We start from the raw sequence: 27178 nt of genomic DNA on the forward strand, positions 1-27178 counted from the left end.
AAGGCTTGTTCTCCACAAGTACACAGCGTTGCTTGGCCCGTTTGGTCTTTGACCCAAACACTACCACCGCGGTTTCGGTATGGTTCACTTAGTATGGCCACATCGATGTTTTTCTCGCGGATGGTTTGCGCGAGTAGATCCTGCGCCGCCTCGCAGTGGTTGAGGTTGATTTGTATCAACCTCATCTGCGATTTGTGCTAAGGGCTCTCCTGTATTCCGAGCACCTACTGCTGCCCGCAATGTGCCGATGGTCAACACCCTCCTTTCCTTTGCACAGTAGACAATTTGGGTCAGCTCCGCAGTCCTTGCTGATATGGTCTTCCACTCCGCATCTCCTGCATTGCTTTGACCTGTCAGCGAGTAATCTTTAAGACTGCAAAGTTTCTGCACTTTCCGCACCTACCCCCCTGAGACGCTGGGGTGGCGTACAGCCACTCAGACTCCTTTCACAACTGGGCTTGGGACCGGCTAGGGCGTAGTTGGTCTACCACGTACTCGATTATTATTATTATTCCAATTTTTAAAAATGTTCTTCACTGCGTAAAGGTTTATTTCAAATCTCATGTTATCTCATCCAGTTTTTCAAAATATTCACGAAAACTGGGAAAGGAAGCTACTAGTATTCAGCAATTGTTAACTATCCTCTATTCGCGAGTGGACTGAAACAAGTCACATGAAGCAATACATGTTGCTTCTGGGTCAATTTCAAGTTTGTCGAAGTTTGTGAATAGAGCGCATGACGCTACAACGGGATGCTTTCCTGAATGAATTGTCTGATGTTGATATAGAATTCTCCCCTTTTGTGAAGCAGGAGAAGATGCGATGGCGAAGTAGAACTCATGCGTAGTAAGCAGATCCATTTATTGGGAGCGGCTGGACTGTGTTCTGGTGCCCCCGCGAGCATATATGAGGTCAGTTTGGCTCGCTCATCCTGGCTTATTCCCCGCGAAATAGCTACTAAATTACTTCGGAAAAGTGTATCTATTTTCTGTGAAATCTCCTGCCATTGTCCATTCTTAGCTAAAAAAGTGAGATTTCTAGAAGCAAAGCGAAAAAGTAGCAGTGCCGTGGAAAAACGCGTATCTTATCGGTATTCATTCATTAGATTTTCAGGACGATTCTAGTTTGACCTTAAAAGTGTACAATGAAAGTTATTGAGCGTCGATTTTGAGTTTAAACTGAACTCCCGTTTCGATCCTGTTGTCAATGTTGGTCCTCGTTACATAATAAGCAATCAAGTAAAATGGAAGGAACAGTGCTGGCGCGACGAGTGCTAAACCCGCAATTCATTACTTTTCCAAATGGTTCCAAGTTAGTTGTCGTGAGCATAGCCCACTTGCAAAAGGACATTTCATAAATTTGCCATGGTAAAATATGATTTTTGCACCTTGTGACCGCTCTGTATTATTATCTGGGCGTATGCTGCACATGGTGATAGTTGCGTATGCGGTGCTCCTTGGAATACTTTAATGGAGTCGGCTGAAACAGAAATGAATCCTTCGGAAAACCCGTGGGGCTAACATTTGCGTAAAACTCGAAAGTTTGATTGGTGAACGGACTTCTGTGGAAACATAGTATATCGAACACGAAGCTAAGGATCAGCTGATGTTGATGAATTGTGCATTAGCTGCGGAAAAAACGGAAAAACTGGCAACGTGAAAATCCATAATGAATTTCTAGGGGAATTTCTGCTGGGAACATTCGCATTCGACGGGACCAGACTGACGACGCCTTTTATCGGTTGTTGAACGACAGACAGAGTTCCTACACTGGCATTCCAGCCGCGTATATTTCTTCAACATCGAAATTGGTAAGCAACGTGATGGTATGGCGAAACCACAGTATTGGGGAAAGTATTCATTAGGTTAACAGCCAAGTCAACAAACTTTCTATTGAGCTTATGAATTCTCATTTCTGCATAAAGTTTTAGTAAGGTACCCCCACCGATTGTTAGCAATTATGGGAATGTGTTCAATAATTCAGAATTTTTAGGCATTTGCAACAAACTAGACAAAAGTATGCAATCTGGTGAATATACAGTCAACCAATAAAAAGTTGGACAGTTCCTGCAGTACACTGTAAAGTCAAATATCTCGAAAATCACGTGATATTTTTAAATAACCTTTTGAAAGAAGAAACAATAACGCTTTACGGATATTTTCTCCTGTTATTTTATTAATTCTATATAACACAGAAATATTACAGAAAAACAATAAAGTGAGCGTATATCGCAGCCGAAAAAAAAACTTGGACACTTCAAGTTATCATTTGATATCGCAACACGCAACGCGATTACTGCTCATAAGGATATAGCGTTATATTTTGTGTTGTATTTAGAACTTCCTGGCTCCCTGACGGATATTATAAAGAGTAATTCGTTGCAAGTATAACCAGTAGTTACTGGTCTATCAATTTTAGGCTTGACTACAAATTTTTTTTTTTTTTTTATGGAAGGAGGTGGAAATCTTGCGCCAGGTTGCAGCAGTGTGTGGGATTCACACCCACTAAAGCCACCCCCACTCTTCCGCCCCTCCCCGCGGAACCACCGTGAAGTATTAAATCGCGGGGGAGGCTCTGGTTCGCTATACCAGTTTGTCCATGTCACGTCTCCGTCGCGCCGCCTTCCGAGCTCGATCCAACTCCAGGAGTTTTCTCTGCACCACGGCTACTGCCTCATTTACCGCCATCCAGTTTTCCTCCGACTTCAACATCTCTTCCACCAGGTTGGAGGACTCGATGTCCGCTCCTAAGATGCTGTTAAACCTCCTTTTCTGCTGCAGAAATCTGGGACAATGGAACATAACGTGCTCCGGGTGCTCGAGTATAGCACCGCATTCAGGACATTTGGGAGACTCGTCCAACTCGAAGCGATGCAAGTACTTCCTATAGCCACCGTGTCCCGTAAGCAACTGTGTCAGGTGGTAATTCAATTCTCCATGCTTTCGGTTGACCCATTTCTCGATGCACGGGATCAATGTATGGGTCCACCTGCCCTTGTCGGAGTTATCCCATCGTTGTTGCCACTTGCCACACAACTCTCTCCTGATGGCTTTTCGGAAATCCGCATTCACCTCGGCTGGATTTGCCTTCCGTTTTTCGTAGAGCCAGTGTGCCTCGCTCGCTAGCAGATCTATAGAGATCATTCCTGCGATAACACACACTGCCTCCGTCGACGCCGTCCTAAATGCACTGCACACCCTTAGCGCAATTGGCCGGTATGCCGAACATATTTTCCTCCGGTTAACAGCGTGGTTCAACGCTCCCGCCCAAACAGGGGCCGCGTATAGCAGGATCGACCTCACCACTCCCGCGATGAGTAGCCTGCGACTATACTTCGGCCCTCCCACGTTAGGCATCATCCTTGCAACGGATGAGCTGGCATTTGCTGCCTTCTCTCGCGCATAATCCAAGTGTCCCTTGAAACTCAGCTTGGCATCGATCATCACCCCCAGGTATTTGACAACCGATTTTGAGATGATCTCACGATTACCAACCTGGATGGTAACCGTGTTGTTCTTCTGTAATGATATGAGTGGAAGTAGGCGATCAGGTCGATCATCCTTAGTGGCCGATAACGACCTAGAGGGCAGAGCTATCCCAAAAATCTAAACAATATGGCCAAATTGACCGTGAAGGTCCGCCCACAAAGATTGAAGCTCCATCAAAGTGCTCGGTCGACACGTTCTTGCAGGCCTCTGTGCTAGCCAGGCTCGGGAATGTGGGGGGGGGGGGGGTCCTTTGAGCGCTTTGATCCCTCACGCTTCATTACTAAAAACAACGTGCCTTTTCCGATGCGTGGGTCCGCACCGGATGTTAAATTCGACTCTAAGTAGGATTTCGCGACGGCCTATCGAACGAAAACCAGAACGCGAGCTAATGTTGGAAATTAGAAAGAAGAAAAGAAAAAAAACCGCGCGCGTGGAGCCGTAAGTCTCCGGACCCGAGTGCCGCGATCAAGGAGGGGAAGATCCACGACGGATCACCGTCTCAACTACTGTCTCTTCCGCCTCAGATCTTATATGAGGCGCGGCCTCTGAGGTTCCCACCCTTCCTCGATATCCTCCGGCCAATTATTCAATTAGAGGATGTCCCTTAAATAGGAATTCTGCGGGAGTAAGGAGGAACTAAGGGGAGGAAGTCCTCAAACTACTTCAGATTATTCAATCATCATTATTCCAGCCTTCAATACATGTTAAAACAAAAATTATTACAAAAAAAAAAATTAAAATAAAAATAACTAAAATGTAAAACTTACAAGGAAAGAATAAAATAAAATAAAAATCATAAAAAAAAGAAGAAGAAGAAAAGAAAATAAACGAACAACTTACTCTGATGTCACTCCGAGCTCGGATTGATGCTTCTAGTACCTATATTTTCTTTTAAAATTCAAGATATTAATAATAATAAAATATATAGTCCTTAGAAAAAAACTAACGTTAATTCACTTCCTCTCTATAATTTCGTACTTCACGTTTTATGTGTTTGTTTTGTTTATACACAGAGCGGGAATTCCGACACTTTACTTCTGCAGCCAAATATTAACTTAATCATCCGACACTTCAATTATCTGTCTTTTCAATTGTTTTTCTTCTCTTTGCCCTAAATCACCGTGCATTTAACACTTGCCAACGATTGAACGATTTGTCAACGATTTGAACTCCTGTCAAGATCAATTCGCTCGAATGCATTGAATAATGTGCAATCTGCGGCGAATATTAAGGCAATTGCACACTATTAAATGCATTGTTTAAGCAAATTAATTAAGAAAGAGCCGAATTAAATTCCGCTCCCGTTGCGCAGCCGCGGTCACTACACTTCCTACGGTTGGTAATGAGGACCGCCTCCGTCTTTTCGTCCGCCAGGTCCAGCTTGGCCATTCGTAACCATAACTTGATGGTATGAATGGCTTCATTTGCATAAAGCCCCACGCCCTCGGGATGCTTTGCAATTGCAACTACCGCCAAGTCGTCCGCAAAACCAATCAGCATTGTCTCCTCCGGCACGCGAAGGCCAAGCACTCCGTCGTGCATTATGTTCCACAGCAGCGGTCCCAATACAGAACCTTGAGGCACACCTGCTGTCACAATGTACTCCTTCGGCCCGTCGTCCGTCTCGTACCAGAGAAGTCTGTCCGAAAAGTAACTCTCGATGAGCCGAGCCAAGTAGCTAGGAACACCCAGTTTGGCCAGAGCGCCCTTAATCCAGCCCCAGTTGGCTGAGTTAAAAGCATTTTTGACGTCCAGCGTCACCAGAGCACAGCATTTACCCAAGGCCATTGCATTTCGAGCCAATTCCACGACCTTTGCTACTGCATCGACCGTAGAACGGGCTCGCCGAAACCCATATTGCCGCTCTGAAAGACCACCCGCAAGCTCGATGAACGGGAGCAGCCTGTTGTATATCACCCTCTCCAACATCTTCCCCATGGTGTCTAAGAGACAAATAGGGCGATATGAAGAGGGCACGCCGGGTGGTTTTCGGGGCTTCGGTAGCAAGACCAGCTTCTGCCTCTTCCACTGGGCGGGAAACACTCCTTCCGCCATGCACGATTCGAATGTGCTTGCAAACCACCTTGGTCTGGCCTTGACCGCCACCTTCAGAGCCCTGTTCGGAATTCCGTCCAATCCCGGAGCCTTGGTGTCCCCAATACGTCTGCAGATTTCCCAAAGTTCCTCTTCGGTAACATCAGGGATCGAGAAGACGTCCTGCTGAGCTGCCACTTGGGGTTCTCTTTCGTCCTGCTCCTGCTGCGGGAAAAGAGTTGCAATTATTTGCAACAAGAGCCGTGGGCATGTCACCTGAGGTGATTTTTGCCCGCGGATCTTCTTCATTAGAACTTGGTAGGCTGTACCCCACGGATTCGTATTAGCCTCCATGCAGAGCTTCTGGTAGCATTGCCGCTTGCATTGACTACAAATAGAAGACAATATCTAACCTCTTATCATGCTCTATGTTATAGCCTACTGCAAAATTCCGTGGTACTAGGATGAACTTAAGGGGGGGCTTTACAGTGAATTACTAAAAATTATAATCTTCTTTTTCTTTTTCTTCTGCCGTTGTCACGTTCACAAGCGGGGTCCGCTCGTCGTGATCGGTTTCGCCATTTAGCTCTATCGAATGCCTGATCTGGGTGCAATCTCGAGGCTTTTAAATCCCCATCCAGTATTTCAAGCCACCGTTGTTTAGGCCTGCCTTTTGGTCGTTTACCATCGACTTCGATGTTCAGACTAGTCCAGGCAAGAGATTTCTCGTTAACACGAATTGCGTGACCATAGCATCGAAGACGCCTCTCTCGCAACTTTTACACGATCGATGCAATCCCGTAACGATCGCAGATATCCTCATTTCGGATCTGATCAAAACGTGTCACGCTACTACACAACATTTTCGTCTCCATTACCGCAAGACGCCGTTCATTGTCTTTTATAGTCGACCAACACTCAGAACCATAGAGGGCAACAGGACGGACGACATTGCGGTAAATTTTAGATTTGAGACGTTCGTTGATACGTCGATCACAAAGGACACCAGTTGTGGAACGCCACTTAAAGCATACCAGATGAGTTCGTGTGGCACACGGTCAAACGTTTTTTCTAGATCCAAAAATACAATGTAAAGAGAGCGATGCTTCTCACGGTGTTTCTCCATGAATAACCGCGCAGCGTGTATTGTGTCAATAGTGTTCAGTCGTTTTTGACAAATCCGGCTTGATTCACGGTTATTTAAACGATTTCGCGAATACGGTTGTCAAGAATGCGTTGAACGATTTTCATGGTATGGGAAAGTAACCGGATCGTACGGTAATTTGAACATTCTGCTGGACTACCTTTTTTTTCCATCTTGGAACTGTGGTACTTTCTTGTCAGTCAGATGGTGTTCTTCCTTCCTGAATAACCCGATTAAAGAATTCACTGAGCCATAGTGCAGCTCTTCTCTTTCCAGAGCTCAGATGCAATGTCGTCAGGTCCTGTGGCTTTCCCCGATTTCATTCGTTTTATTGCCTCTTCGACTTCAGTTGTGCTGATAGGTTGGACTGGTCCAAATGTCGGCAATGATTGTGGAATTGGAGGATGAGCAAATTTTTCAGTTGAAATGTGGTCGAAGTATTATTGCTATCTATCCGTTGCGGCTCGACGGTTGGTAAGCAATGTACCGTTCTTGTCATTAACGCAATAGAAGTGTTCGATATCCTGTGTACGTTCGCTACGGCTTTTAGCAAGTCGATACAGATCTCACTCGCCATCCTGAGTGTCCAGTTTATCATAAAGATTTTTGTAATGGTTCGTTCGGGTGACAGCGACTGCTTTCTTTCCTTCCCGGTTGGCATTCTTATACATTTGCCAATTAGCAGGCATTTTATCGTCGAGAAATTTGTGGTAGAGGCGTTTCTTTTCACGGACCTTCATTTCAACATCATCATTCCAAAGCCAAGTATTCCGGTTGATGTACCGCTTCTGTCTTTCATTTGGTTCCATGATTCCGCCACATTCGTAATGGTCGGCAATCGTATGAGTGAGATCGTTTCTTCTTTCTTCTCACCAAATTGGATATTGGTATGGAGGGTATTTCGGAGCCTAGACACCATATAGTAGCAGCCTGTTGATTTTTTTCAGATTTTTCGGTTGGGTAGTTTTTGAGAATAGGTCCGTTAAAGAGATGATTATTTTCGACCCCGCGCACTCCCCACCTTTCCAACAAATGTCAAAACTAAGACCGGCTTCGGAAAGTATTAATCGAGGCCTTTCATTTAATACCCCACATGACTATATTTGGTAAAAAAAAAAAATGTACACCCCCCATTTGCATGTATGGGAACCGCCGCCTTAAATTCGACGTAAAAGGATGTAATTCACTATATGCATGAGCGTTCACAGTTTCCACCTTTCCACCAAATTTTGTATTAATCGCTATAGCCGTTTCCGAGCAAAATGCGTGTGGTGGACAGACAAACAGATACCTTAGAGTGATTGGAGTGATGATAGGTGGGAAGCTGAATTTCAAGCAGCTCTTTCAAAATGCTTGCACCAAGGCGTCCAATGTTAGCATGGCCCTGGCAAGGATGATGTCAAATGTTGGGGGCCCGCAATGCACTCGTAGAGTGGTGACCTCTATAGTGCTTCACTCAACGCCAATTTGGTCAACTGCATTGCATATCGCACGCAATGCTCAAAAGATGAGCGCGGTGGATAGAAAGACCGGACGATCTCGGACGGCGACCTATGCAGTAGCCAGAAAGATGCTGATTGACATTGTGGCCGATTCCTCTGACCGGCAAACGAAAAACGCCGAGAGGGACGAATCGTTAAGCAGGTGGTAGCAATGGTTGGAACAAGGGAAAAGGGTTCGGTGGACCCACAGATTGATTTCCAGCATCAAGGTGTGGACGCAGAGAACGCATGGTGAGATAAACTATGATCTCACGATTACCATATATACCTCTATAGATATAAACTGGACAGCTCACCCAACTGTTCCAGCTGCGACGGTATCCCGGAGGACCCGGAGCATGTTTTCTTCCATTGTCCTAGATTCGCTGAAGAAAGGAAGAGTCTAGAGGAGACATTGGGAGGAACACTAGCACCGGAAAATATAATTGGAAAAATGCTTGCATGCCAGGAGAGCTGGAATGCAGTGAACGACATGGTAGGGCGGATTTAGTACAGAATAAGAGGCAGAGGAGGCGAGAAAAGCGCGGTTGCGAATGCAATCGATGGGCGAAGGAAGAGGCTAGAGCCATGTCCACCCCGAGACGAAATACACTGTGGTGGTTCCTCGGGGAAGAGAACAGGATTTAGGGGCAGTTTTGGTGGGTAAAAAGCCCATACCCTGGAACAGTGTCTTTGGAAAATTTCCACCTTCGGAAAAAAGACAGACAGAGAGACAGAGAGGCAGTAAATCGATTTTTAATAAGGTTTTGTTTGATACAAAACTTTAAAAGAAACGTTAAAGAGAGTGGCTCCGCTTATCGCGAAAAAGGTGGCGGTGGAACCCTGAACATTTAGTCGGAGCAAACAAAACGACAAATTTTGTGAAACATTAGAAACAATTGCAGTATATATTGCAAAGAATGTTGGCACAAAGGTATAGTAACTGGTCATCCTAAAACCACTCGCATTTTTTCTGCACAGAGGGTCTATACTCCAAACAAGAAGCCAGTGCTTTCCCAAAGAAATATTGAAACAAGTCGGAATACCGGAAGTTGACGCGAATGTAAAGGTTTCATCTTATGTGAAAAAAAATCTACGCACATTTTTTCATTCGTATACGGCTAAAAACGCAAAATATTCCTATAGAATATACGTACATATTACAGAAGTAGAAATTATGCTCACCCTAAACAGACACATTGCCTATTACCGAATACTGTATGCATACAGTCATGTATAGTTAAGTTAATCGTACACCTATTTCCAATTTACTTCATGCATAAAAGTATACATATGTACACGTAAAGTACCTATATTGAGTACCACTTGTTTAATTTACAAATATATACCTCTATCTGAATTAGGCACTACCCCAAGCTTCATTTACCTATTCATATAAATACATACATATATCTGTCTCGAGTAATTGATATAGATATACAGGGTGCGGGAGCATAACTTCTTTTTTTCAAAACTCATTAAAAACTATTGTATGCATCGGAAAATATTTAGTTATTTTTTAGGTACATGTCTAAAGTTTTTATTTACATTGTTTTGAAGATCAAATCTGTTAGGTGACGTCCCCCATTCTCCATACATTGCGTAAACCGATTTCTGGCGTTTGTCATGACTCTTGTTAGCATAGCAGGTGTTATGTTGGTAATTTCTTCTTGGATGTTGATCTTCAAATCTTGTAGGGTTCTTGGACGGTTCACATAAACACGGGATTTCAAAAAACCCCATAGAAAAAAATCACAAGGGGACAGATCGGGAGAGCGTGCCGGCCATTCCAAATCGCCTCTAATTGAAATAAGGCGCTCTGGAAAGTGTTCCCTCAAAACAGCCATCGATGCTCTTGAAGTGTGTGCTGTTGCACCGTCTTGTTGGAACCAAGTGTCCCCCAAATCCAAATTTTCTAGCCGTAGGAAAAAAAATTCTGTAGCATGTTTACATACCGGTCCGAATTCACTGTAACTGTAACCTCATTTTCCTCAAAAAACCAGGGACCAATAATTCCAGCTGAGGAAATTCCACACCACACTGTGACTTTGGGTGAATGCAAAGGCTTTTGATGCAATTCTAGACGGTAGTCACAAACACAAATGAAAATGGGCTTCATCGCTAAAAAAAACAATAGCACCCTCGGGAACGACATCAAGAAGAAGCTCACACGTGTTCATCCGAGAATTGAAGTCACGTTCTGAAAGTTCCTGCACTATCGCCATCTTATTGAGATGAAAATGAAGGTCATCACGAAGAATTCTTCTCACAGAACGATCGGATAGTCCAAGGGCAGATGCGTGTTTGCGCGCAGAACGCCGTGGCGATCGCAACATTGACGCTCTCACTACTTCAATGTTCTCAGGTGATCTAATGGGCCGAGGGTTTGTCTGAATGTAGTGACCCATGTAACAATTGATTTGCGGTCTGGGACGGGAGCCAACGGGGCTAAATTAAAGCGATTCCGAAATGCACGCTGTGTTGCAATAACCGAACATCCGCTTGAAAAGTAAACCTCAACGGCAAAGGCACGCTTCTCACTATTCCAACGCATGATGGCGACTGAACCGTGTCGGGACAAAACTTTACAGTATCCCCTCTTGAACGAGACCACTAGCGCTCTGCTATGACATCAACTAACTGAATGACGCGCATTTTAAAAAAGGAAGTTATGCGGCCGCACCCTGTATAAATGATTAAAAAACTAAAACGAAGTGTTTCCCTGCGACCCTCCATTCATATGAGCTCACGTTTTAGAATACACGAAACTCACATAAAATGTAAAAGTTTCACCTTATGTAACTTTGTTAATAATAATTGGATTTCATTCAAACTTATCAAAGTTATGTCCTATGCTATCTTTTATATCATTGCCAAAATTTGTAATTCTAGCAAGAACTTAAAGGGGATTTACGGCTAAATTTCTAAAACATGGTAATATACTATTATTATCTTTATTTGCGCAGATATCGGAACTGGATGTATTTTATGGCCTAGATTTCGGTTAGACACACCACCGTGATATTTTTTTCAGATTTTTCGGTTGGATAGGTACTGAGAGCGATACCTATTACACTTTTTGGGGGTCATATTTTGAGTCTTCACTTCCATATGTTTTACTCGATATCAAATATGAGAGTTCCGAAAAGTACTAATTGAGCTCGTTCATTTGATATCCCACATGGCCATTCTCTCTGGAAAAGTATGCTGCACTCTCTTTTCGCATGTACGGGGAGCTCCTCCTTAAACTTAATACAAACTGGCACCACTTGCTGTATGTAAAGGAGACCACAGGCACTCACCAATTTTCGTAATAATCGGTCCAGCCCGTTTTGAAGAAAAGTGCGTGTGGCAGACAGACAGACAGTGAATCGATTTTGATAAGGGTTTGTTTTACACAAAACGATGACGTGACACATGTTTTGGGTGCCATAAATTTACCTGAAGTGCAAAATTTTGACATCTTATAACTTTGTTAATAATAGTGGGACTGCCATCAAACTTTATAGAATTATGTCCTTTATTATCGTCTATGCTGACGTTTGTACTCCTGGGATGAACTGAAGGGGAGCTTTTCGGTAAATTGCTAAAACATAGTAATATACTATTATTAACTTTATTTGTGCAGATATTGGAATGAAATGCACTTTGGAACCTAGATTTCATACAGTTGCATCACTGTGATTTTTTCAGATTTTACGGTTGGGGAAGTTCTGGAAACGAGACCTGTTTCACTTTTTGGGGCACACATTTTGAGCCTTATCTCCCCTATCATCATCATCAACGGCGCAACAACCGGTATCCGGTCTAGGTCTGCCTTAATAAGGAACTCCAGATATCGCGGTTTTGCGCCGAGGTCCACCAATTCGATATCCCTAAAAGTTCTCAGGCGTCCTGACCTATGCCATCGCTCCATCTCAGGCACGGTCTTCCGCGTCTTCTTTTTCTACCGTAGAAATTGCCCTCTTAGACCTTCCGGGATGGATCATCCTCATCCTCATCCTCTCTCTTCCCATGATATCGATATCGTCAGCATGTCTGTAGCTGGGTGGACTTAAAGAGGACCGTACCCTCGCATTTACCTCAGCATCACGGATCTCTTTCTCCAGGGCCAGGATAAAGAGGACGCATGATAGGACATCCGTCTTGAGAGTAATCCTACTGCTTTTATCTGGCCTCGCACATTGGTCAGGGTCAGCCTAGTCAGTCTTATTAATTTCGTCAGGATACCGAATTCTCTCATGGCCGTGTACAGTTTTACCCCGGCTATGATATCATAGGCGCCTTTAAAGTCGATGAACAGATGGTGCAACTGTTGTCCATATTCCAACAGTTTTTCCATCGCTTGCCGCAGAGAGAAAATCTGATCTGTTGCTGATTTGCCTGGAGTGAAGCCTCTTTGGTATGGGCCAATGATGTTCTGGGCGTATGGGGCTATCCGGCCAAGCAAGATAGTGGAGAATATCTTATAGATGGTACTCAGCAACGTGATACCTCTATAATTGCTGCACTGTGTGATATCTTCCTTTTTATGTATGAGTTAGATAATACCTCGTTGCCAATCGTCAGACATTGATTCGCTGTCCCATACTTTGAGCACAAGTTGATGAACTATTTGGGGTAATTGGTCGCCTCCATATTTAACCAATTCGGCTGTAATTCCATCGGCTCCTGGCGACTTATGATTTTTTAACCGGTGAATTGCACGGACTGTTTAGCCTATACTTGGTGGTTGCAGTATCTGTCCGTCGTCTTCAGTTGGCAGACCTCCAACTCGCCGATGTTCCGGTTGTCCAGTAGCTCATCAAAGTACTCAACCCATCGCTCCAATATGCCCATTCTGTCGGAAATCAGATTTCCCTCTTTGTCTCGGCAGGATGAGAATCGAGGTGCAAAAGGCTTCATCCTGCTGACTTGTTGGTAAAACTTGCGCGCCTGGTGCGGTTGCTCCCTGTACTTTTCGAGTTCCCAGACTTGTTGGTTCTCCTTGGCTTCCTTTTTCCGTCTGTGAAGTCGCTTCTCCGCTCGACGGAGTTCGTGATAAGTATCTGCGCGTGCCCGCGTTCTTTGAGAATGCAACATTACTCGGTATGCTGTATTCTTCCGTTTTGTAGCTAGCTTACATTCATCGTCAAACCAGCCGTTCCGACTTTTCTTGCGGCAGGGGCCAAGTATCAATGCCGTATCAATGATAACGTTCTTCAGGTGATTGTGAAGATTATTTGTTGATGCTTCATCTCCAGGATCTCTGTTGACTGCGGTTATTGTATGATTTTGATATCATATCTGGGGCAGGCTTCGAGGGTTCGTTCTACTGCCTTGTAGAAGGTATCCTTCTCTCACTCTGTAGTCTCCTCTGTAGGGGCGTGAATGTTAATGAGGCTTATATTTCTAAATTTGCCTGGTAAGCGCAGAGTGCATAGCCGTTCGCTTATGTTTTCGAAGCCTATAACAGCAGGTTTCATTTTTTGGCTGACTAGGAAACCTACTCCGAGCACATGATTTACTGGATGACCCCTATAATATATGGTGTAGTGACTCTTCTCCAGGAAACCGGTCCCTGTCCATCGCATCTCTTGCAACGCTGTTACATCAGCCCTATATTGGGACAGGGTATCGACTAGCTGCTCAATAGCATTTGGTCTGAACAGGGAGCACACGTTCCGTGAGAAAATACGTAAATCATTTATCCGTTGTCGTTACCGGGTTCGTCGTTTTGAAACCCATCCTGTCCGAGGCTTCTTCCGCGGTTTCATAACATCGGTTTTCCATGCAGAGTTGTCAACCCTACCCAACCCCCAACCTGGAGGACCAGTTGGTTGGTACATTTTGTCCCGCTTTTAGGCGCGGGAGACTCACCTTCATCCTTCCCCGTCTGCAGTTTTTCATGAAGAAAGAACTCCCAGCGATCACCACGTGGAGAATCGACGAAGATACTGATTTCAACTATAATTGCCACATTTTTTGTCATGGGAGTCGCTATTCTATTATAACTAACACATCGCTTTTAAGGTTTACCTTTTTTACACAAAACATTATTAAAATCGCTTCGTTGGCTATCTGTCTGTCTGTCTGTATGTCACACTCTCTTTTCTCAGAGACGTTTACCCGACTGATGCGGAATTTGGTACGAAGTTTGGGACTGTGAAAGTCCAAGCACGCAGTGAGCAGCATCGTTCTACACTGAGTTCAAATGAGGGGGCAGGGGGATGCCATATATACAGAAGGGAAGTGTTGCGGAGTATGGGCATGTGGGGTATCAAATGAAAGCTTTAGATTAATACTTTTTGAAGCCAGTCGTTATTTTGACATTAGCTGTGAAGAGAGAGGGGGGAGGGGGGTGTAATGGAGCTCTTGAAGAAGTGACAATTTTTGGGAAACTATCCAACCCAAAATTCTGAGTAAACAATAACAAAGCTGCCCCTATATTATGTCCTTAAAATGCCTTCCATAATGACATCTGCTCAAATAAAGTTAATAATAGTATATCACTATAATTTTGGAAAATTAAGTGGATACCCCACTTAAGTTGATCCTAGAATCGTTAGAATTTGCAGTCATATAGATTATGATGTAAAGCATGATATCACCAAGTTCGGTTTTCGATTTCATGATATTCGATTTTCATACTTCAGATTTCCGTTGCATACTACTTTCCATGCCGGTCCAATCTCATATTATGTTTTGTAAATTAGGGACGACGGAAAAAACAGGATTATATTCCAGCAGCAAAACTGCATTTTTTCGATGATTTTAAACCATTTTATTCCTTCCCCGAATATACATAGACATTAGAGTATAAAGCATACAACAAGCAGGTTCAAGAGTAGAGTAGAAACGAATGTCCCTTTTTTGCAGGATGCGTAGATGTTAAATTTAGGCCAGAAAGGATACTTGCGCTTATCTAAAATATTTGCGAGATAAAAGTGAAGGCGGAAATTACTTTTTCTTTTTACTGCATTCTCTCAAAGGTCATTCAGTCAATAACCGCTTTTTCTCGTTATCCTTTCGTTGCAGTGCGAGTTTCGCCGAAGTGCAATTGTTGATTTGTGTTTGCTGCCCGATTGAATCCGAATGCTCGCTGTGCTCGGGTCCATTCGTCTGGGAATAGATGGGGATGTTGTGGATGTTGATGTGGACCATAGTGGTGCATCTTGCGTCGTCAACCAGCACAGCCGAAACGGGGGGACGAGCAGCGCGTTTTGACAATGAGGAGTGGCAGTTCGGAACTTCTACTCGAGCAGCAACAACAAGAGCTTAGGTTACGTAAAAAAAAGGAACTGGCGCCTAAAAAGAAGAATGGTAACCGCCGTTTTCGATCGTGGCGTGAACGTGTTAGCTTCTATGGAACATCGACGTTGGCATTTTTTTCGGTGACAGCGGGCGCTTCCTTGTTATTCCTTGTACCGCTCTACGTGGACCCGGCCATCTCAACACTGGGGCATGATTTTATCGACACACCGACCTTGTGCACTACAACGCGCCGCGAAAATATGGTCGGTATATTTAACTGTTCGTGGAGTTCTTGTCGCGAAGGATGTACGTCCGATATGTACCGCTGCACGCATATATATGTGACGTTTATTGAACAAAACATAACGATACCGAAAAACCTAAGTTCAATGGAAGCACTCGCGAATTATACGGTAGACATGCCTCAATCGAAGGAAGCCACGCTCTTGGTCAATATAAAAGGCTGCGGATATCCGCCAAGTGTTAAGTGCAAAAATTTCACTGATTACTACGGTGTTGAAGGTGCTGTTTTCCCGTGTTTTTATTCGAGAAAGAACAAAACGGTTGTCCTGACATCTTATGACCACGACGATCAAGTTACGATGATAATACATTTTTTTGTTGTGCCATTTGTTATAACAGTTGTTTCATCCGTTGCACTATGTGTTATGCACTGTGATTGTAGGTGTAAAAAGGAGCGAACTCATCGTCGTCCTCGACCGTCACAATGTCGACGGCCTGGAATTGAGAATTTAAGGTAAATTTTATTATTCTATCTTAGCATTGAAAATCCTATTAATATTATGACTAATAATAATTTTAAATATTTCTTATAACTACGAATAATATCCTAAGATATGTGGCTTTCTTATGAAAAAATATTGGAATTGAATACTAAACTGTGTTAGGTTACTGGAACTCTTGTTCTACCTGTTCGTGAGTTCCCATAGAGAACATAATTTAAATATAATGTGGATATATCAATGAGAGTAGTATCTTCTTGTGGCCGCGGCTTCTCGGCATGTTCAACGTCTCTTGCTTTTTCTCCTGTGACAAGCTGAGGAGAAAACGTATTTGCTAAGATGCAGCATTTTGCTTTTTCTCAATTCAGCACCCCTTAGCTTCTCTATTACACTTCTTCCAGTGAACTATTTCTCATCCCAAAATTCGCGTATATATTTTAAAATCTTAAGTTAAAAATTATTATTTTTATTTTCCTTTTGTCAATTTTATTCACAAGGTGCCTTTACTTTTCAACTTCCTTCAAAACCCTATTATTATTATTCTGTTAAGGGAAAGTCGCACCGCGTCCTTGAAGAAATATTGTGCCCTTTTTACTGGTTATAGTGTACCTGTTGATCATAGTATCTCAAGCAGGCCTGTAACCGTTAGGAACTTTAGTATGATCCCCACTTCCAGAAGTTTCAGCTTTGCATCTGGCATTAAGTGTTCTCCCAGATGTATCGACCTACTTTGCACAAGTGCCGGACACTGTCCTAGGACGTGCATAGAAGTTTCGTCCTCCTCCTCACAGAACCTGCAGGCAGTGTCCGTAGATATCCCTAGCTTCCCTAGGTGGTAGTTCAGCCGACAATGACCAGTGAGAATTCCCACTATGATTCGGAGGTTCCTTTTGGTGAGGTTTAAGCAATCCTTTGTGCGCATGGGTTCGTATCCCCCAATAAGCACCCTGGACTGCTCCATCTCTGGTAGGCCAGCCCAATATAGTTCCCTCAACCGTTTCTCTTCGTTTCTTAGATTCATAGCCATGAAACCGTTTCCGATTCCACAGAAGGGTTCTGGCCCGTGTAAAGGCATCCCTGCTCCCTTCTTGGCTAGTTCATCCGCTGCCTCATTGCCTTCCAACCCAGCATGGCCTGGAACCCAAAGTATCCAGACCTTGTTGGACGAGCCGAGTATATTCAGTCTCTCAAGGCATTCGAATACCAGTTTAGAGTTCACCTGGTTGGACCTAAGTGCCTTGATCGCTGCTTGGCTATCGGTGAGAATAGCTATGTTCTGCCCCCTGTAGTTCCTTTCCCGATTAAAGGAGGCACATTTGTCTGTGGCGTAAATTTCCGCCTGGAATATGCTAGTGTACCTGCCCATTGGTTCAAAGTACAGTTTCCTTGGACCAATGGCACCGGCACCTGCTCCCTCTGCTGTTAGGGATCCGTCAATGTACCAAGTAATCAATCCCAGTTTGCCTTGTTAATCCAACGTGTTTCAAACTTCTTATCGAAGTGAAACCTCGTTGTCATGTTGTCCCTCGGTATCAGTAATTCGGGATACCGCCTAGAAAGGATATCAATCTTCCTTCGATTTAGGCAGCTCCCCGCCTCACTCATACTACCGGCCATCCTGAATATTGATCTCCTTGCCTGCATCTGTATGTGCAGATAGAGAGGGGTTAATCCCAGAAGGACCTCCAGGGACGCCGTTGGGCATGTCCTCATTGCCCCACTGATACACACGCAAGCCAGCCTTTGGAGCTTATGTAATTCCCTGGCTTGTGTGCTGAGTTGGGTCCTTTCTGCCCAGATTACCGCTCCATAGGTAATCATTGGTCTTACTATTGCAGTATATATCCAAAGTAGTATCTTCGGGCTGCAACCCCATTTTTTTCCTGCTATGGATCTGCAAGTCATCAGAGCCCTCGTGGCTTTTCGACAAGTGTTTCCGACATGTGTCTTCCAGAGTAATTTTTGGTCTAGCGTGATTCCCAAATATTTGACCTCTGTTTCTCGTTTCACCTCCATATCATGTAATGTTATGGCTTTCAGGTGATCCAGCTTACGCCTCCTAGTGAATGGTACTATGGTGGTTTTGGTTGGGTTGATCCGCAGTCCCACCTTCCTGCACTAGGCACTAGTAACCCTTAATCCAGTTTGGATTCTATCACATAGGGTATCTTCATATTTGCCCCTACAGATTAGAACAATGTCGTCCGCGTAGCCCTGGACTTATATTCCAGTATTAGTTAACACGTCCAGGAGTTCATCCACTACCATACTCCACATCAGCGGCGATAGTACTCCACCCTGTGGATAGCCTTGAGTGGTGTTCATGATAATAGAATTTGTACTTGTTTGTACCTCTATTTGTCTGCTTTCTAGCATTTTGCCCATCCAGAGTGCCAGGGTGTTTCCCACTCCTTTGCGGCTCAGGGCATCCTGTATCTCTGTGTGTGATGTGTTGTCGAATGCTCCTTCGATATCCAAAAACGCGCACAGTGCAATTTCTTTTGTTTCTATGGCGTCCCGTAGTCCCTCTGTCAGCTGATACAGAGCAGTTTCAGTTGACCTTCCTGCCCGGTAAGCCTGTTGACAGTGATGTAAGGGATTACGCTTTAGAACGTTAGTTCTAATATAGTTGTCTATGGTCTTCTCCACCGTTTTGAGTACGAACGATGTTAGGCAGATTGGTCTGAAAGATTTAGTGTGAAAAGGATCCTTTTTACCCGCCTTCGGAATAAAGACCACTTTTGCCCGTCTCCATGCCCTTGGTATGTAACCCAGTGCTATGCTCCCCCTTACCACCCTCAAAAGAGACTCTAAGATAATTCCTAGGCCTCTCTGGATAAGTGCTGGGAAAATGCCATCTGCTCCGGGAGATTTCATTGGTTGAAAAGTTCCCACTGCCCATCTTAGCCTAGCTTCTGAGCATACCTCTTTTGCTAGTTTCCAGCTCTCTTTCCTTCCCCTTTTATTCGTTGTTGAGGTGTCAGGCAGATTATTGTCGCCTGCCGCCGAGGGGTAGGACCCCGGGAAATGAGTTCTGAGAAGCAGGTGTACCCTGTCCTCCTCATTCTCGGTGAATGTCCCATCTTCCCTTTTCAAGCAGACAGAGGATATTCCCCCGTCTTTGGCTACAGCCTTGTACAGCCTGGTTGCTTCTGTGATCTGTTCAATCCCTTCACAGAATTCCCTAAAGCTGTTCCGTTTCGCTTCCCTGATGGCGTTGCTATACGCAGTCAGTGCATTTTCATACCTCCGCCAGTCCCCGGTTCGTTTTGCCCGATTAAAGAGTTTTCGTACCTCCGTTCTTATTCTGGCTAAGTTCCTGTTCCACCATGGTACATCCCTTGATGACTTGACTGTCTTGGCCGGACAGCTGGCCTCATATGCGTCAATGACGATTGTGTTGAGGTCTTCCACCACCGTTTCAAATTCCAATTCGCTCCTGATGTCACCGCCCCCTTGAAGGTGGGCAATGTTGTTGCTCAGGTGCATTGTGTAGGATTCCCAATCCGTTTTCTTGGGATTCCTTATTATTCTTTTTATTTCGGAGTTACCCTCAATGTCGAATCTGATTATCCTGTGATCAGACATTGAGGGTTCATCCGACACCCTCCAATTCCTGACCATCCCGTTGATTAGGGTATTTCCTAGAGTTATATCTAGTACCTCTTGTCTGGTGCTGGTCACAAATGTTGGAGTGTTCCCTACGTTGTATATTTCTAACTTATTACTAAGAATAAATTCGAGAAGGTACTCACCTCTACGATTAGTGTCACTGCTTCCCCACACTTCTTGGTGGGCGTTGGCATCGCAGCCGAGAAGAAGTGGTAACGCCCTCTCCTCGCAATACTCCGTAAGCTTTGCGACTTGTTCCGGTGGAGCCCGGCTCTCGTCTCCTGGGAAGTATCCCGATGCTACAACTACCTCTCGAGTGCTCCTCCCGGCTTCCAATGAGACTTGGATAGGTCCCCGGTTAAGAACTCTGTAAGACATATGTATTTTAAATTACGTTTGAGAATTATACAAGCTCTTGGTTTTTCACAAGAGGAGTCTTAAATTACCTGCATGTCTCCTCCTTGCAGACCGCGAATCTGCCCCCGGTACACCCAGGGCTCCTGAGCCAGCACTATTCCAATGTTCTCCTTGGAATTTGCCCTTGCAATCACTGCAGATGCAGCTCTCGCATGGTGGAGGTTTATCTGGGCTATCCTAGTGCTGGCCATTGGCTCCGTTATTGTTTGGAGCTCTTCTCCACTGTCGGAGTGTCACCCTCCTCCTCCGACATGGCGCTTTCCTGCGCGTCGCTGTCCACCCCGAGCCCTAGGAGTCCTAGGTCTTCACTGGGCAGCAGGTCTATTTCCCTGGTTGATCCCGTTCTTTCCGCTTCTATGGCTTCCGCGACTTCTTCAGGGACCTCGGTAAGTTTTCCACCCGATGCCTTCTCCGAGGTCTCTTTCCTTGGCTTTTCCTAAAACTGATGTTCCAAAACGATCATTAATGTTTATTTTGTTGTTGCTTTCACCATGCATTGCATGGCTCGGAAATAGATCTGATTACCCTGTATATTGCAAGTGCATTTTTACCGTTTGTTTCCTGACAGGGCAGGACAGGGTACGTACAGGCACAATACTATAAGCAGCTGATGCTGCAGCATTTTTTTTTGTAATTGAAGATTCATTTGGGAAACTCAGCTGATGAGAGAGTTGACTCTGCCATGCAGGAGTTTTGAGAGTGCAATCAAGTGAGAGTGCAAATTCGTGTTCCTTTAGATTTTATGGGCATGGAACCGAGTGATTAGCGCGTACAGGCTCAGGTTCGAGCGCGCAGGCAGGAGGTAATCGCTTTATGTCCTTACGAAATCTTGTAGCGTTATGTAAATAGCGTATTTATAAATACTTGGCGTCGGTCCCTTGCATGAGTGCATTGAAAGGTTTTGCTATTGTTTATAAAAGGATATTTGAGAGTATTCAAAGTCCTAGAATGCAATAAATTTGCACAAACTTGACAACCTTTATTACTGCAAAACTTCATGATCATAGGATAAACTTAGGAGGGTTGCCAGTCAATCTCTAAAAAATATACTTGTAATGAATATGGCAATATCCGATAGAAGACCCAACTATTGGTGAATTGATAAATTGAGCAGCCTCCGCTCAACATGTCATCGATAAATGGCACAGAAGGCAATAAACATATTCCTGCGACATAGAAAAATAATTTTGCTTTTTAAAAAAAAAATAATAATAAAGACAGTCAGTGCAAACGATCGGTCCATCGGCCACCGGTTGTCGGTAGTCTAGGCAGGCATTTCAGATCGACAGTATAGGTTCCGTAAAGCCAGATCAACCATTGTTGCCACCAAATTGGTTACTGGCTTGGCCGAAGATACAATTCATGGAAAGGGCAGTACCAATGCATAGTGATGACCCTGGACGTAAGAAATGCGTTTAATTCAGCCAATTGGAACCTAATACGGAAATGCCTGGCCTTGGTATTCCCGCTTATCTTACTGCTATTGTCGATAGCTATTTACAAGAACGGAGCCTCTCGTATGACACCGATGACGGACCCTAGGAGCAGGTTGTCTTTGCGGATGTCTCATAGTACTGGGCCCACTCACTCCCCCATCATGTACAACGATACGCTTAATTTTCCAGTCCCGGAGGAAACCACGGTAGTGGCAAGGATGAATCCGAACCTGAATGAGCCAGGGCATACTTCTAGGTGGCTTATAGTCAGGGTAGTGAGCTCAAACTTGTTCAATGCAGCTCCAGTTTGGGGAAAGGCATTGAAGATCGCAGCTAACGCTCATAAACTGAATGCACTGCAGGTTTAAACTGCATTCCTCACCCGGTTGTCCAAACTACGATGAAGTCTCGGAAGAACCAGATCACGTATTCTTCCACTGTCCAAGATTTGTGGAAGAAAGAAAGGGCCTAGAGGAGACTCTAGGAGAGGTGCTGGTACCAGAAAATCTGGTGCCGAGAATGCCAGCACGTGAGGAGAATTGGAATGCGGTCAACTTCATGATCGGAGAGCAAACTGTGAAAAGCAGAGAAGACGAAAAAGCGCGGTTATGTATGCCGTTTAGAGAGGACAAGTATAAAAAAGCTAGAGTAAGCTGACTCCGCTCCGTGATGTAATACCTTATGGTGGTTCCGGCGGGCATGGGGGGAGTCGAGCGTGGTTTTAGTTGGTAAAGATCCTACACGCAGGCGCGTCAAGACCAGGGTCTTTTAAAAATTTCCACCTCCTCAACAAAGAAAAAAACAAGTCGAGAAGCCGGAAGCTTGATGCTTTAGGTATAAAGCATTTTGTGTTTCCCTATGTAAGGAGCGACTAGCATGACATGTGTACATAGTTAAAAATACTATTGCCCTCTACTTTTTAGAAAGCCATTTATATAAATAATTTGATAGAAAGCACTGTATTGATAATAGTCAAGCTCACACGCTTCACACGAGGAGTTCCATATTATGAGCAAATGTGTAAAAGTAACCTACAACAGATATTATACAAACAAGTCGGAATACCGGAAGTCAGGCATTTTGGGTATAAAGGTTTTGTGTTCATCTTATGTGAGAAACTCGCTATACACGATTTTCCATTCGTACATAGCTAAGAAATCAAAATATTCCGTCATATTTTGCCAAATCCCAAAATTTACATGCATGTATATGTGCTTCATGCATTTCAACTTTACTCCGTGCACAAAAGAATACATATACATAGATGTTAGGTACATAAATTAAAAACCGCTGGTAACGAGAACACATATGTCTATTATATTGGTTACTACCGGTAAGCTTTATTCAATATCAACGGCGCAACAACCGGTATCCGGTCTAGGCCTGCCTTAAGAAGGAACTGCAAAAACCCCGGTTTTGTGCCGAGGTCCACCAATTCGATATCCCTAAAAACTGTCTGGTGGCCTGACCTACGCCATCGCTCCATCTCAGGCAGGGTCTGCCTCGTCTTCTTCTTCTACCATAGATATTGCCCTTATAGACTTTCGGGACACGATCATCCTGATTCATACGGATTAACTGTTGAACCGGATTTTATCTACAATCAGACGGTCATGGTATCGCTCATAGATTTCGTCGTTATGTAGGCTACGGAATCATCCATCCTCATGTAGGGGGCCAAAAGTTCTTCGCAGGATTCTTCTCTCGAAGCGGCCAAGAGTTCGTAATTTTTCTTGTTAAGAACCAAGGTTTCCGAGGAATATATGAGGACTGGCAAGATCATAGTCTTGTACAGTATGAGATGTGACCCTATGGTGAGACGTTTCAAGTGGAACAGTTTTTGTAAGTTGAAATAGGCTCTTTTGGTTGACAACAACCGTGCGCGGATTTCCTCATCGTAACTGTTATCGGTTGTGATTTTCGACCTTAGATAGGAGATATTTTCAACGGTCTCGAAGTTGTAGTCCCCTATCTTTATTCTTACCGTTTGACCAGCGCGATTCGATGTTATTCGTCCGTTGGTTTTTGGCCCTGATGTTGCCACCATATACTTTGTCTTGCCGTCCTTAATGTGCAGCCCAAGATCTCGAGCCACCTGCTCGATCTGGATGAAGGTTGACTGTACATCTCGGGTTGTTCTTCCTTCAATATCCTTCCGTCAATATCCTTAACGTAGGCCAGTAGTTGGATAGACTTGAAGAGGATGGTGCCTCTCGCATTTTCGTGTGCAAAGCGAATCACTTTCTCTAGGGCCAGGTTGAAGAGGATGCATGATAGGTCTTAGACCGTTTTTGGTGTTGAATGGTCTTGAGAGTGATCCTGCTGCTTTTATCTGGTCTCGGACATTGGTTAGAATTAGCCTAGTCAGTCTTATTAATTTCGTCGGGATACCGAATTCTCTCATCCCCGTGTACAGTTTTACCCTAGCTGTACTATCATAGGCGGCCTTAAAGTCGATGGAAATATGGTGCGACTGATGTCCATATTCTTGCAGTTTTTCCATCGATTGCCGCAGAGAGAAAATCTGATCTGTTGCTGATTTGCCAGAAGTGAAGCCTCTTAGGTATGGGCCAATGATGTTCTGGGTCTATCCGATCTAGCAAGATGGTACTCAGCAACATGATACCTCTCTAGTTGCTGCACTGCGTGATATCTCCCTTTTTATGTATGAGACAGATAATCCCTCTTTGCCGGTCGTCATGCATTGATTCGTTGTCCCACACTTTGAGCATAAATTGACGCCTGAAACGCCTGGTATAGTTGGTCATCTCCACATTTAACCAATTCGACTGTAATTCCATCGCCCCTGGCAATTTAAGCCGATGGATTGCACGGACTGTTTCTTCCATGTTTGGTGGTGGGAGTATTTGTCCGTGGTCTTCAGTTGGCGGGATCCCCAACTCGCCGATATTTTGGTTGTTCAGCAGTTCATAAAAATACTCAACCCATCGCTCCAATATGCCCATTCTGCCGGAAATTAGATTTCCCTCTTTATCTCGGCAGGATGAGCATCGAGGTGTATAAGGCTTCATCCTGCTGACGTGTTAATAAAACTTGCGCGCCTGGTGCAGTTGCTCTCTATACTTTTCGAGTTCACAGACCTGTTGGTTCTCCCAGGCTTCCTTCTTCCGTCTGTGAAGTCGCTTCTCCGTTCTCCGTTCGACAGAGTTCTTGGTAGGCCTCTGCGTGTGCTCGCGTTCTTTGAGAATGCAACATTCCTTGGCATTCTTCCGATGTGTGTTGTGTATACACAAAACCTTAAGAGGAGAATCAGATTGTTCAGGAATGGGACTTTTATATTTCCCGCGATTATCAATTATTCTCGATAATTATAACGTCAGCATCTTACTTGCATGGGTTAAGATGCAAGGAATTCTCGTGAAAATGATAAGTTTGCAGTGCTATAACTTTGATAGTAATAGCCGCATTTCCATGAAACTTAGCTGTATTATGAACGATGTTTTTGCAGTGAGAACTGCAGTACTGCCCTCTATGCCGGTGCAGCATTTGGCACTCTTAGAATGAACTTAAGGGGGGTTTTCCAGGCAATTAAAAAAAGTTGGTAATATACTATTAGTAAATTTATTTAAGCAGATGTTGGAATGGGTAATATTTTGGGGCCCACATTTCGTATAAGCACATCAACCTGATTTTTTCAGATTTTTGGGTTGGGCTGTCTCTAAAAATGGATCCTGTCTCACTTTAAGTGTGCACATTTTGGTTTCTTATTCGCGCTCTTTACGATTTATGTCATAACTAATATCAGTTTCATCGGGTTTATCAGTACTCATCGGAACCTTTCATTTCATACCCAACATGATTATATACGGTGAAAAAAATGTTTACGTCCTTCCTTTGCATGGATGGGCAGTTTAAAGGGAGTCTAACTCCACGTAAATTTATGTCGGTCATTATATGCCTGGGATTCCATATTTCCATATGTCCTCCAAATTTTGTTTGAATTGGTTTAGCCGTTTTGGAGAAAAGTGCGCGTGACAGACAGACAGTGAATTAATTTTAATATGGTTTTGCTTTACACAAAACCTTAAAAGAACAGACAGACGATAAAACGATTTTAATAAGGTTTTGTTTTACATAAAACCTTGATGAAAATAGAAAGATATTTTATTTTTTTAACACTTGCAAAATTTTCGATTTTGACTATTTTCAACTGCATTAAAGTTCATTTTCTTCTTTTTCAAGAAAATTCGCAAAAGTTCGAAATACGACTGATATAATGTCCCAATTTTGATCGAATTCCAATTAATTTTTCCCACTAAAAAATCTTGCTGAGTACTTTGATGAACTACTGAACAACCAGAACATCGGCGAGTTGGAGGTCCCACCAACTGAAGATGACGGACAAATACTGCCACCACCAAGTACGTAAGTAAGAAACAGCCGATGGAATTACAGCAGAATTGGTTAAATAAGGAGGCGACCAGTTACACCAAGTGGTTCATCAACTTGTGCTCAAATCAGCAACAGATCAGATTTTCTGTCTACGGCAAGCGATGGAAAAACTGTTGGAATATTGACATTAGTTGCACCATTTCTTCATCGTTTGCACTGATGAAGGGAACAAGTGGTTCCCGAAATATCGGTATTTGCAAGAATAAATACCCACACCAACGAAAAAGAAACAACAAGTTTTATTATTTCAATTAATGAAAGAGAGTATCCCGATGAAATTGATAAGACTAACTAGGCTGACCCTGACCAATGTGCCAGATAAAAACAGCAGGATCATTCTCGAGACCATTCGACATCAACAACGGTCTAAGACAAGGGGTTGCCCTATCATGGGTCCTCTTTAACCTGGTCCTCGAGAAAGTGATCCGTAATACTGAGGTAAATGCGAGGGGTACGATCCTCTTTAAGTCCACCCAACTACTGGCCTATGCTGACGATATCGACACATGGGAAGAATCACCCGAGACGTACAAACTACCTTCATCCAGATCGAGCAGGCGGGGCGAGATCTTGGCAACACAAAGTATATGATGGCAAGGTCCGCAGCGGAAACCAACCAACCAACAACATCAAACCGATAACAGCTACGATGATGAAATCCGCGCACGTTTGTTGACAGCCAACACCACCATAGGGTCAAAGCTTTTACTGTACAAGACAATGATCTTGCCACTCCTCATGTATTCTTCGGAAACTTGGGTTCTTGGCAAGAAAAATTGCGAACTCTTGGCCGCGTTGGAGAGAAGAACCTTCCGAAGAATTTTTGGCCCCCTACATGAGGATGGACAATACCGTAGTCTACATAACGACAAAATCTATGAACGATACCAAGACCGTCAAGTTGTGGATAAAATCCCGCTCAATAGGTTACGGTGGGCGGGTCACTTAATCCGAATGGATGGGGATGATCGATCCCAAAAAGTCTATAAAGGTAATATCTATGGTAAAAAAAGAAGACGAGGCAGATCCTGCCTGAGATGGAGCGATGGCGTAGGTCAGGATGCCAGGCAGCTTTTAGGGATATCGAATTGGTGGACCTCGGCGAAAACCCGGAATGTCTGGAGTTCCTTATTAAGGCAGGTCTAGACCGGATGCCGGTTGTTGCGCCGTTGATATT

At 44.0% G+C, this 27178-nt stretch overlaps 1 protein-coding gene across 2 annotated transcripts in view; it reads left to right on the forward strand.

The window, feature by feature from the left end:
• The first annotated feature begins 883 nt into the window (after window positions 1-883).
• The window catches only part of LOC119660562 (protein tipE), a 50138-nt gene continuing 23843 nt past the window's right edge, over window positions 884-27178 (forward strand). Inside the window, exons 1-3 of one of the 2 annotated variants that reach the window (XM_038069203.1) lie at window positions 884-1810; window positions 14246-14310; window positions 15165-16137. In XM_038069203.1, the coding sequence (XP_037925131.1) occupies window positions 15356-16137 (782 nt within the window). In that variant the 5' untranslated portion in view covers window positions 884-1810; window positions 14246-14310; window positions 15165-15355. The remainder of the gene's footprint in view (window positions 1811-14245; window positions 14311-15164; window positions 16138-27178) is intronic. The other variant, XM_038069202.1, reaches the window with a different exon arrangement.

This window comes from Hermetia illucens, chromosome 6, assembly GCF_905115235.1.
Source record: "Hermetia illucens chromosome 6, iHerIll2.2.curated.20191125, whole genome shotgun sequence".
Lineage (NCBI taxonomy): Eukaryota > Metazoa > Arthropoda > Insecta > Diptera > Stratiomyidae > Hermetia > Hermetia illucens.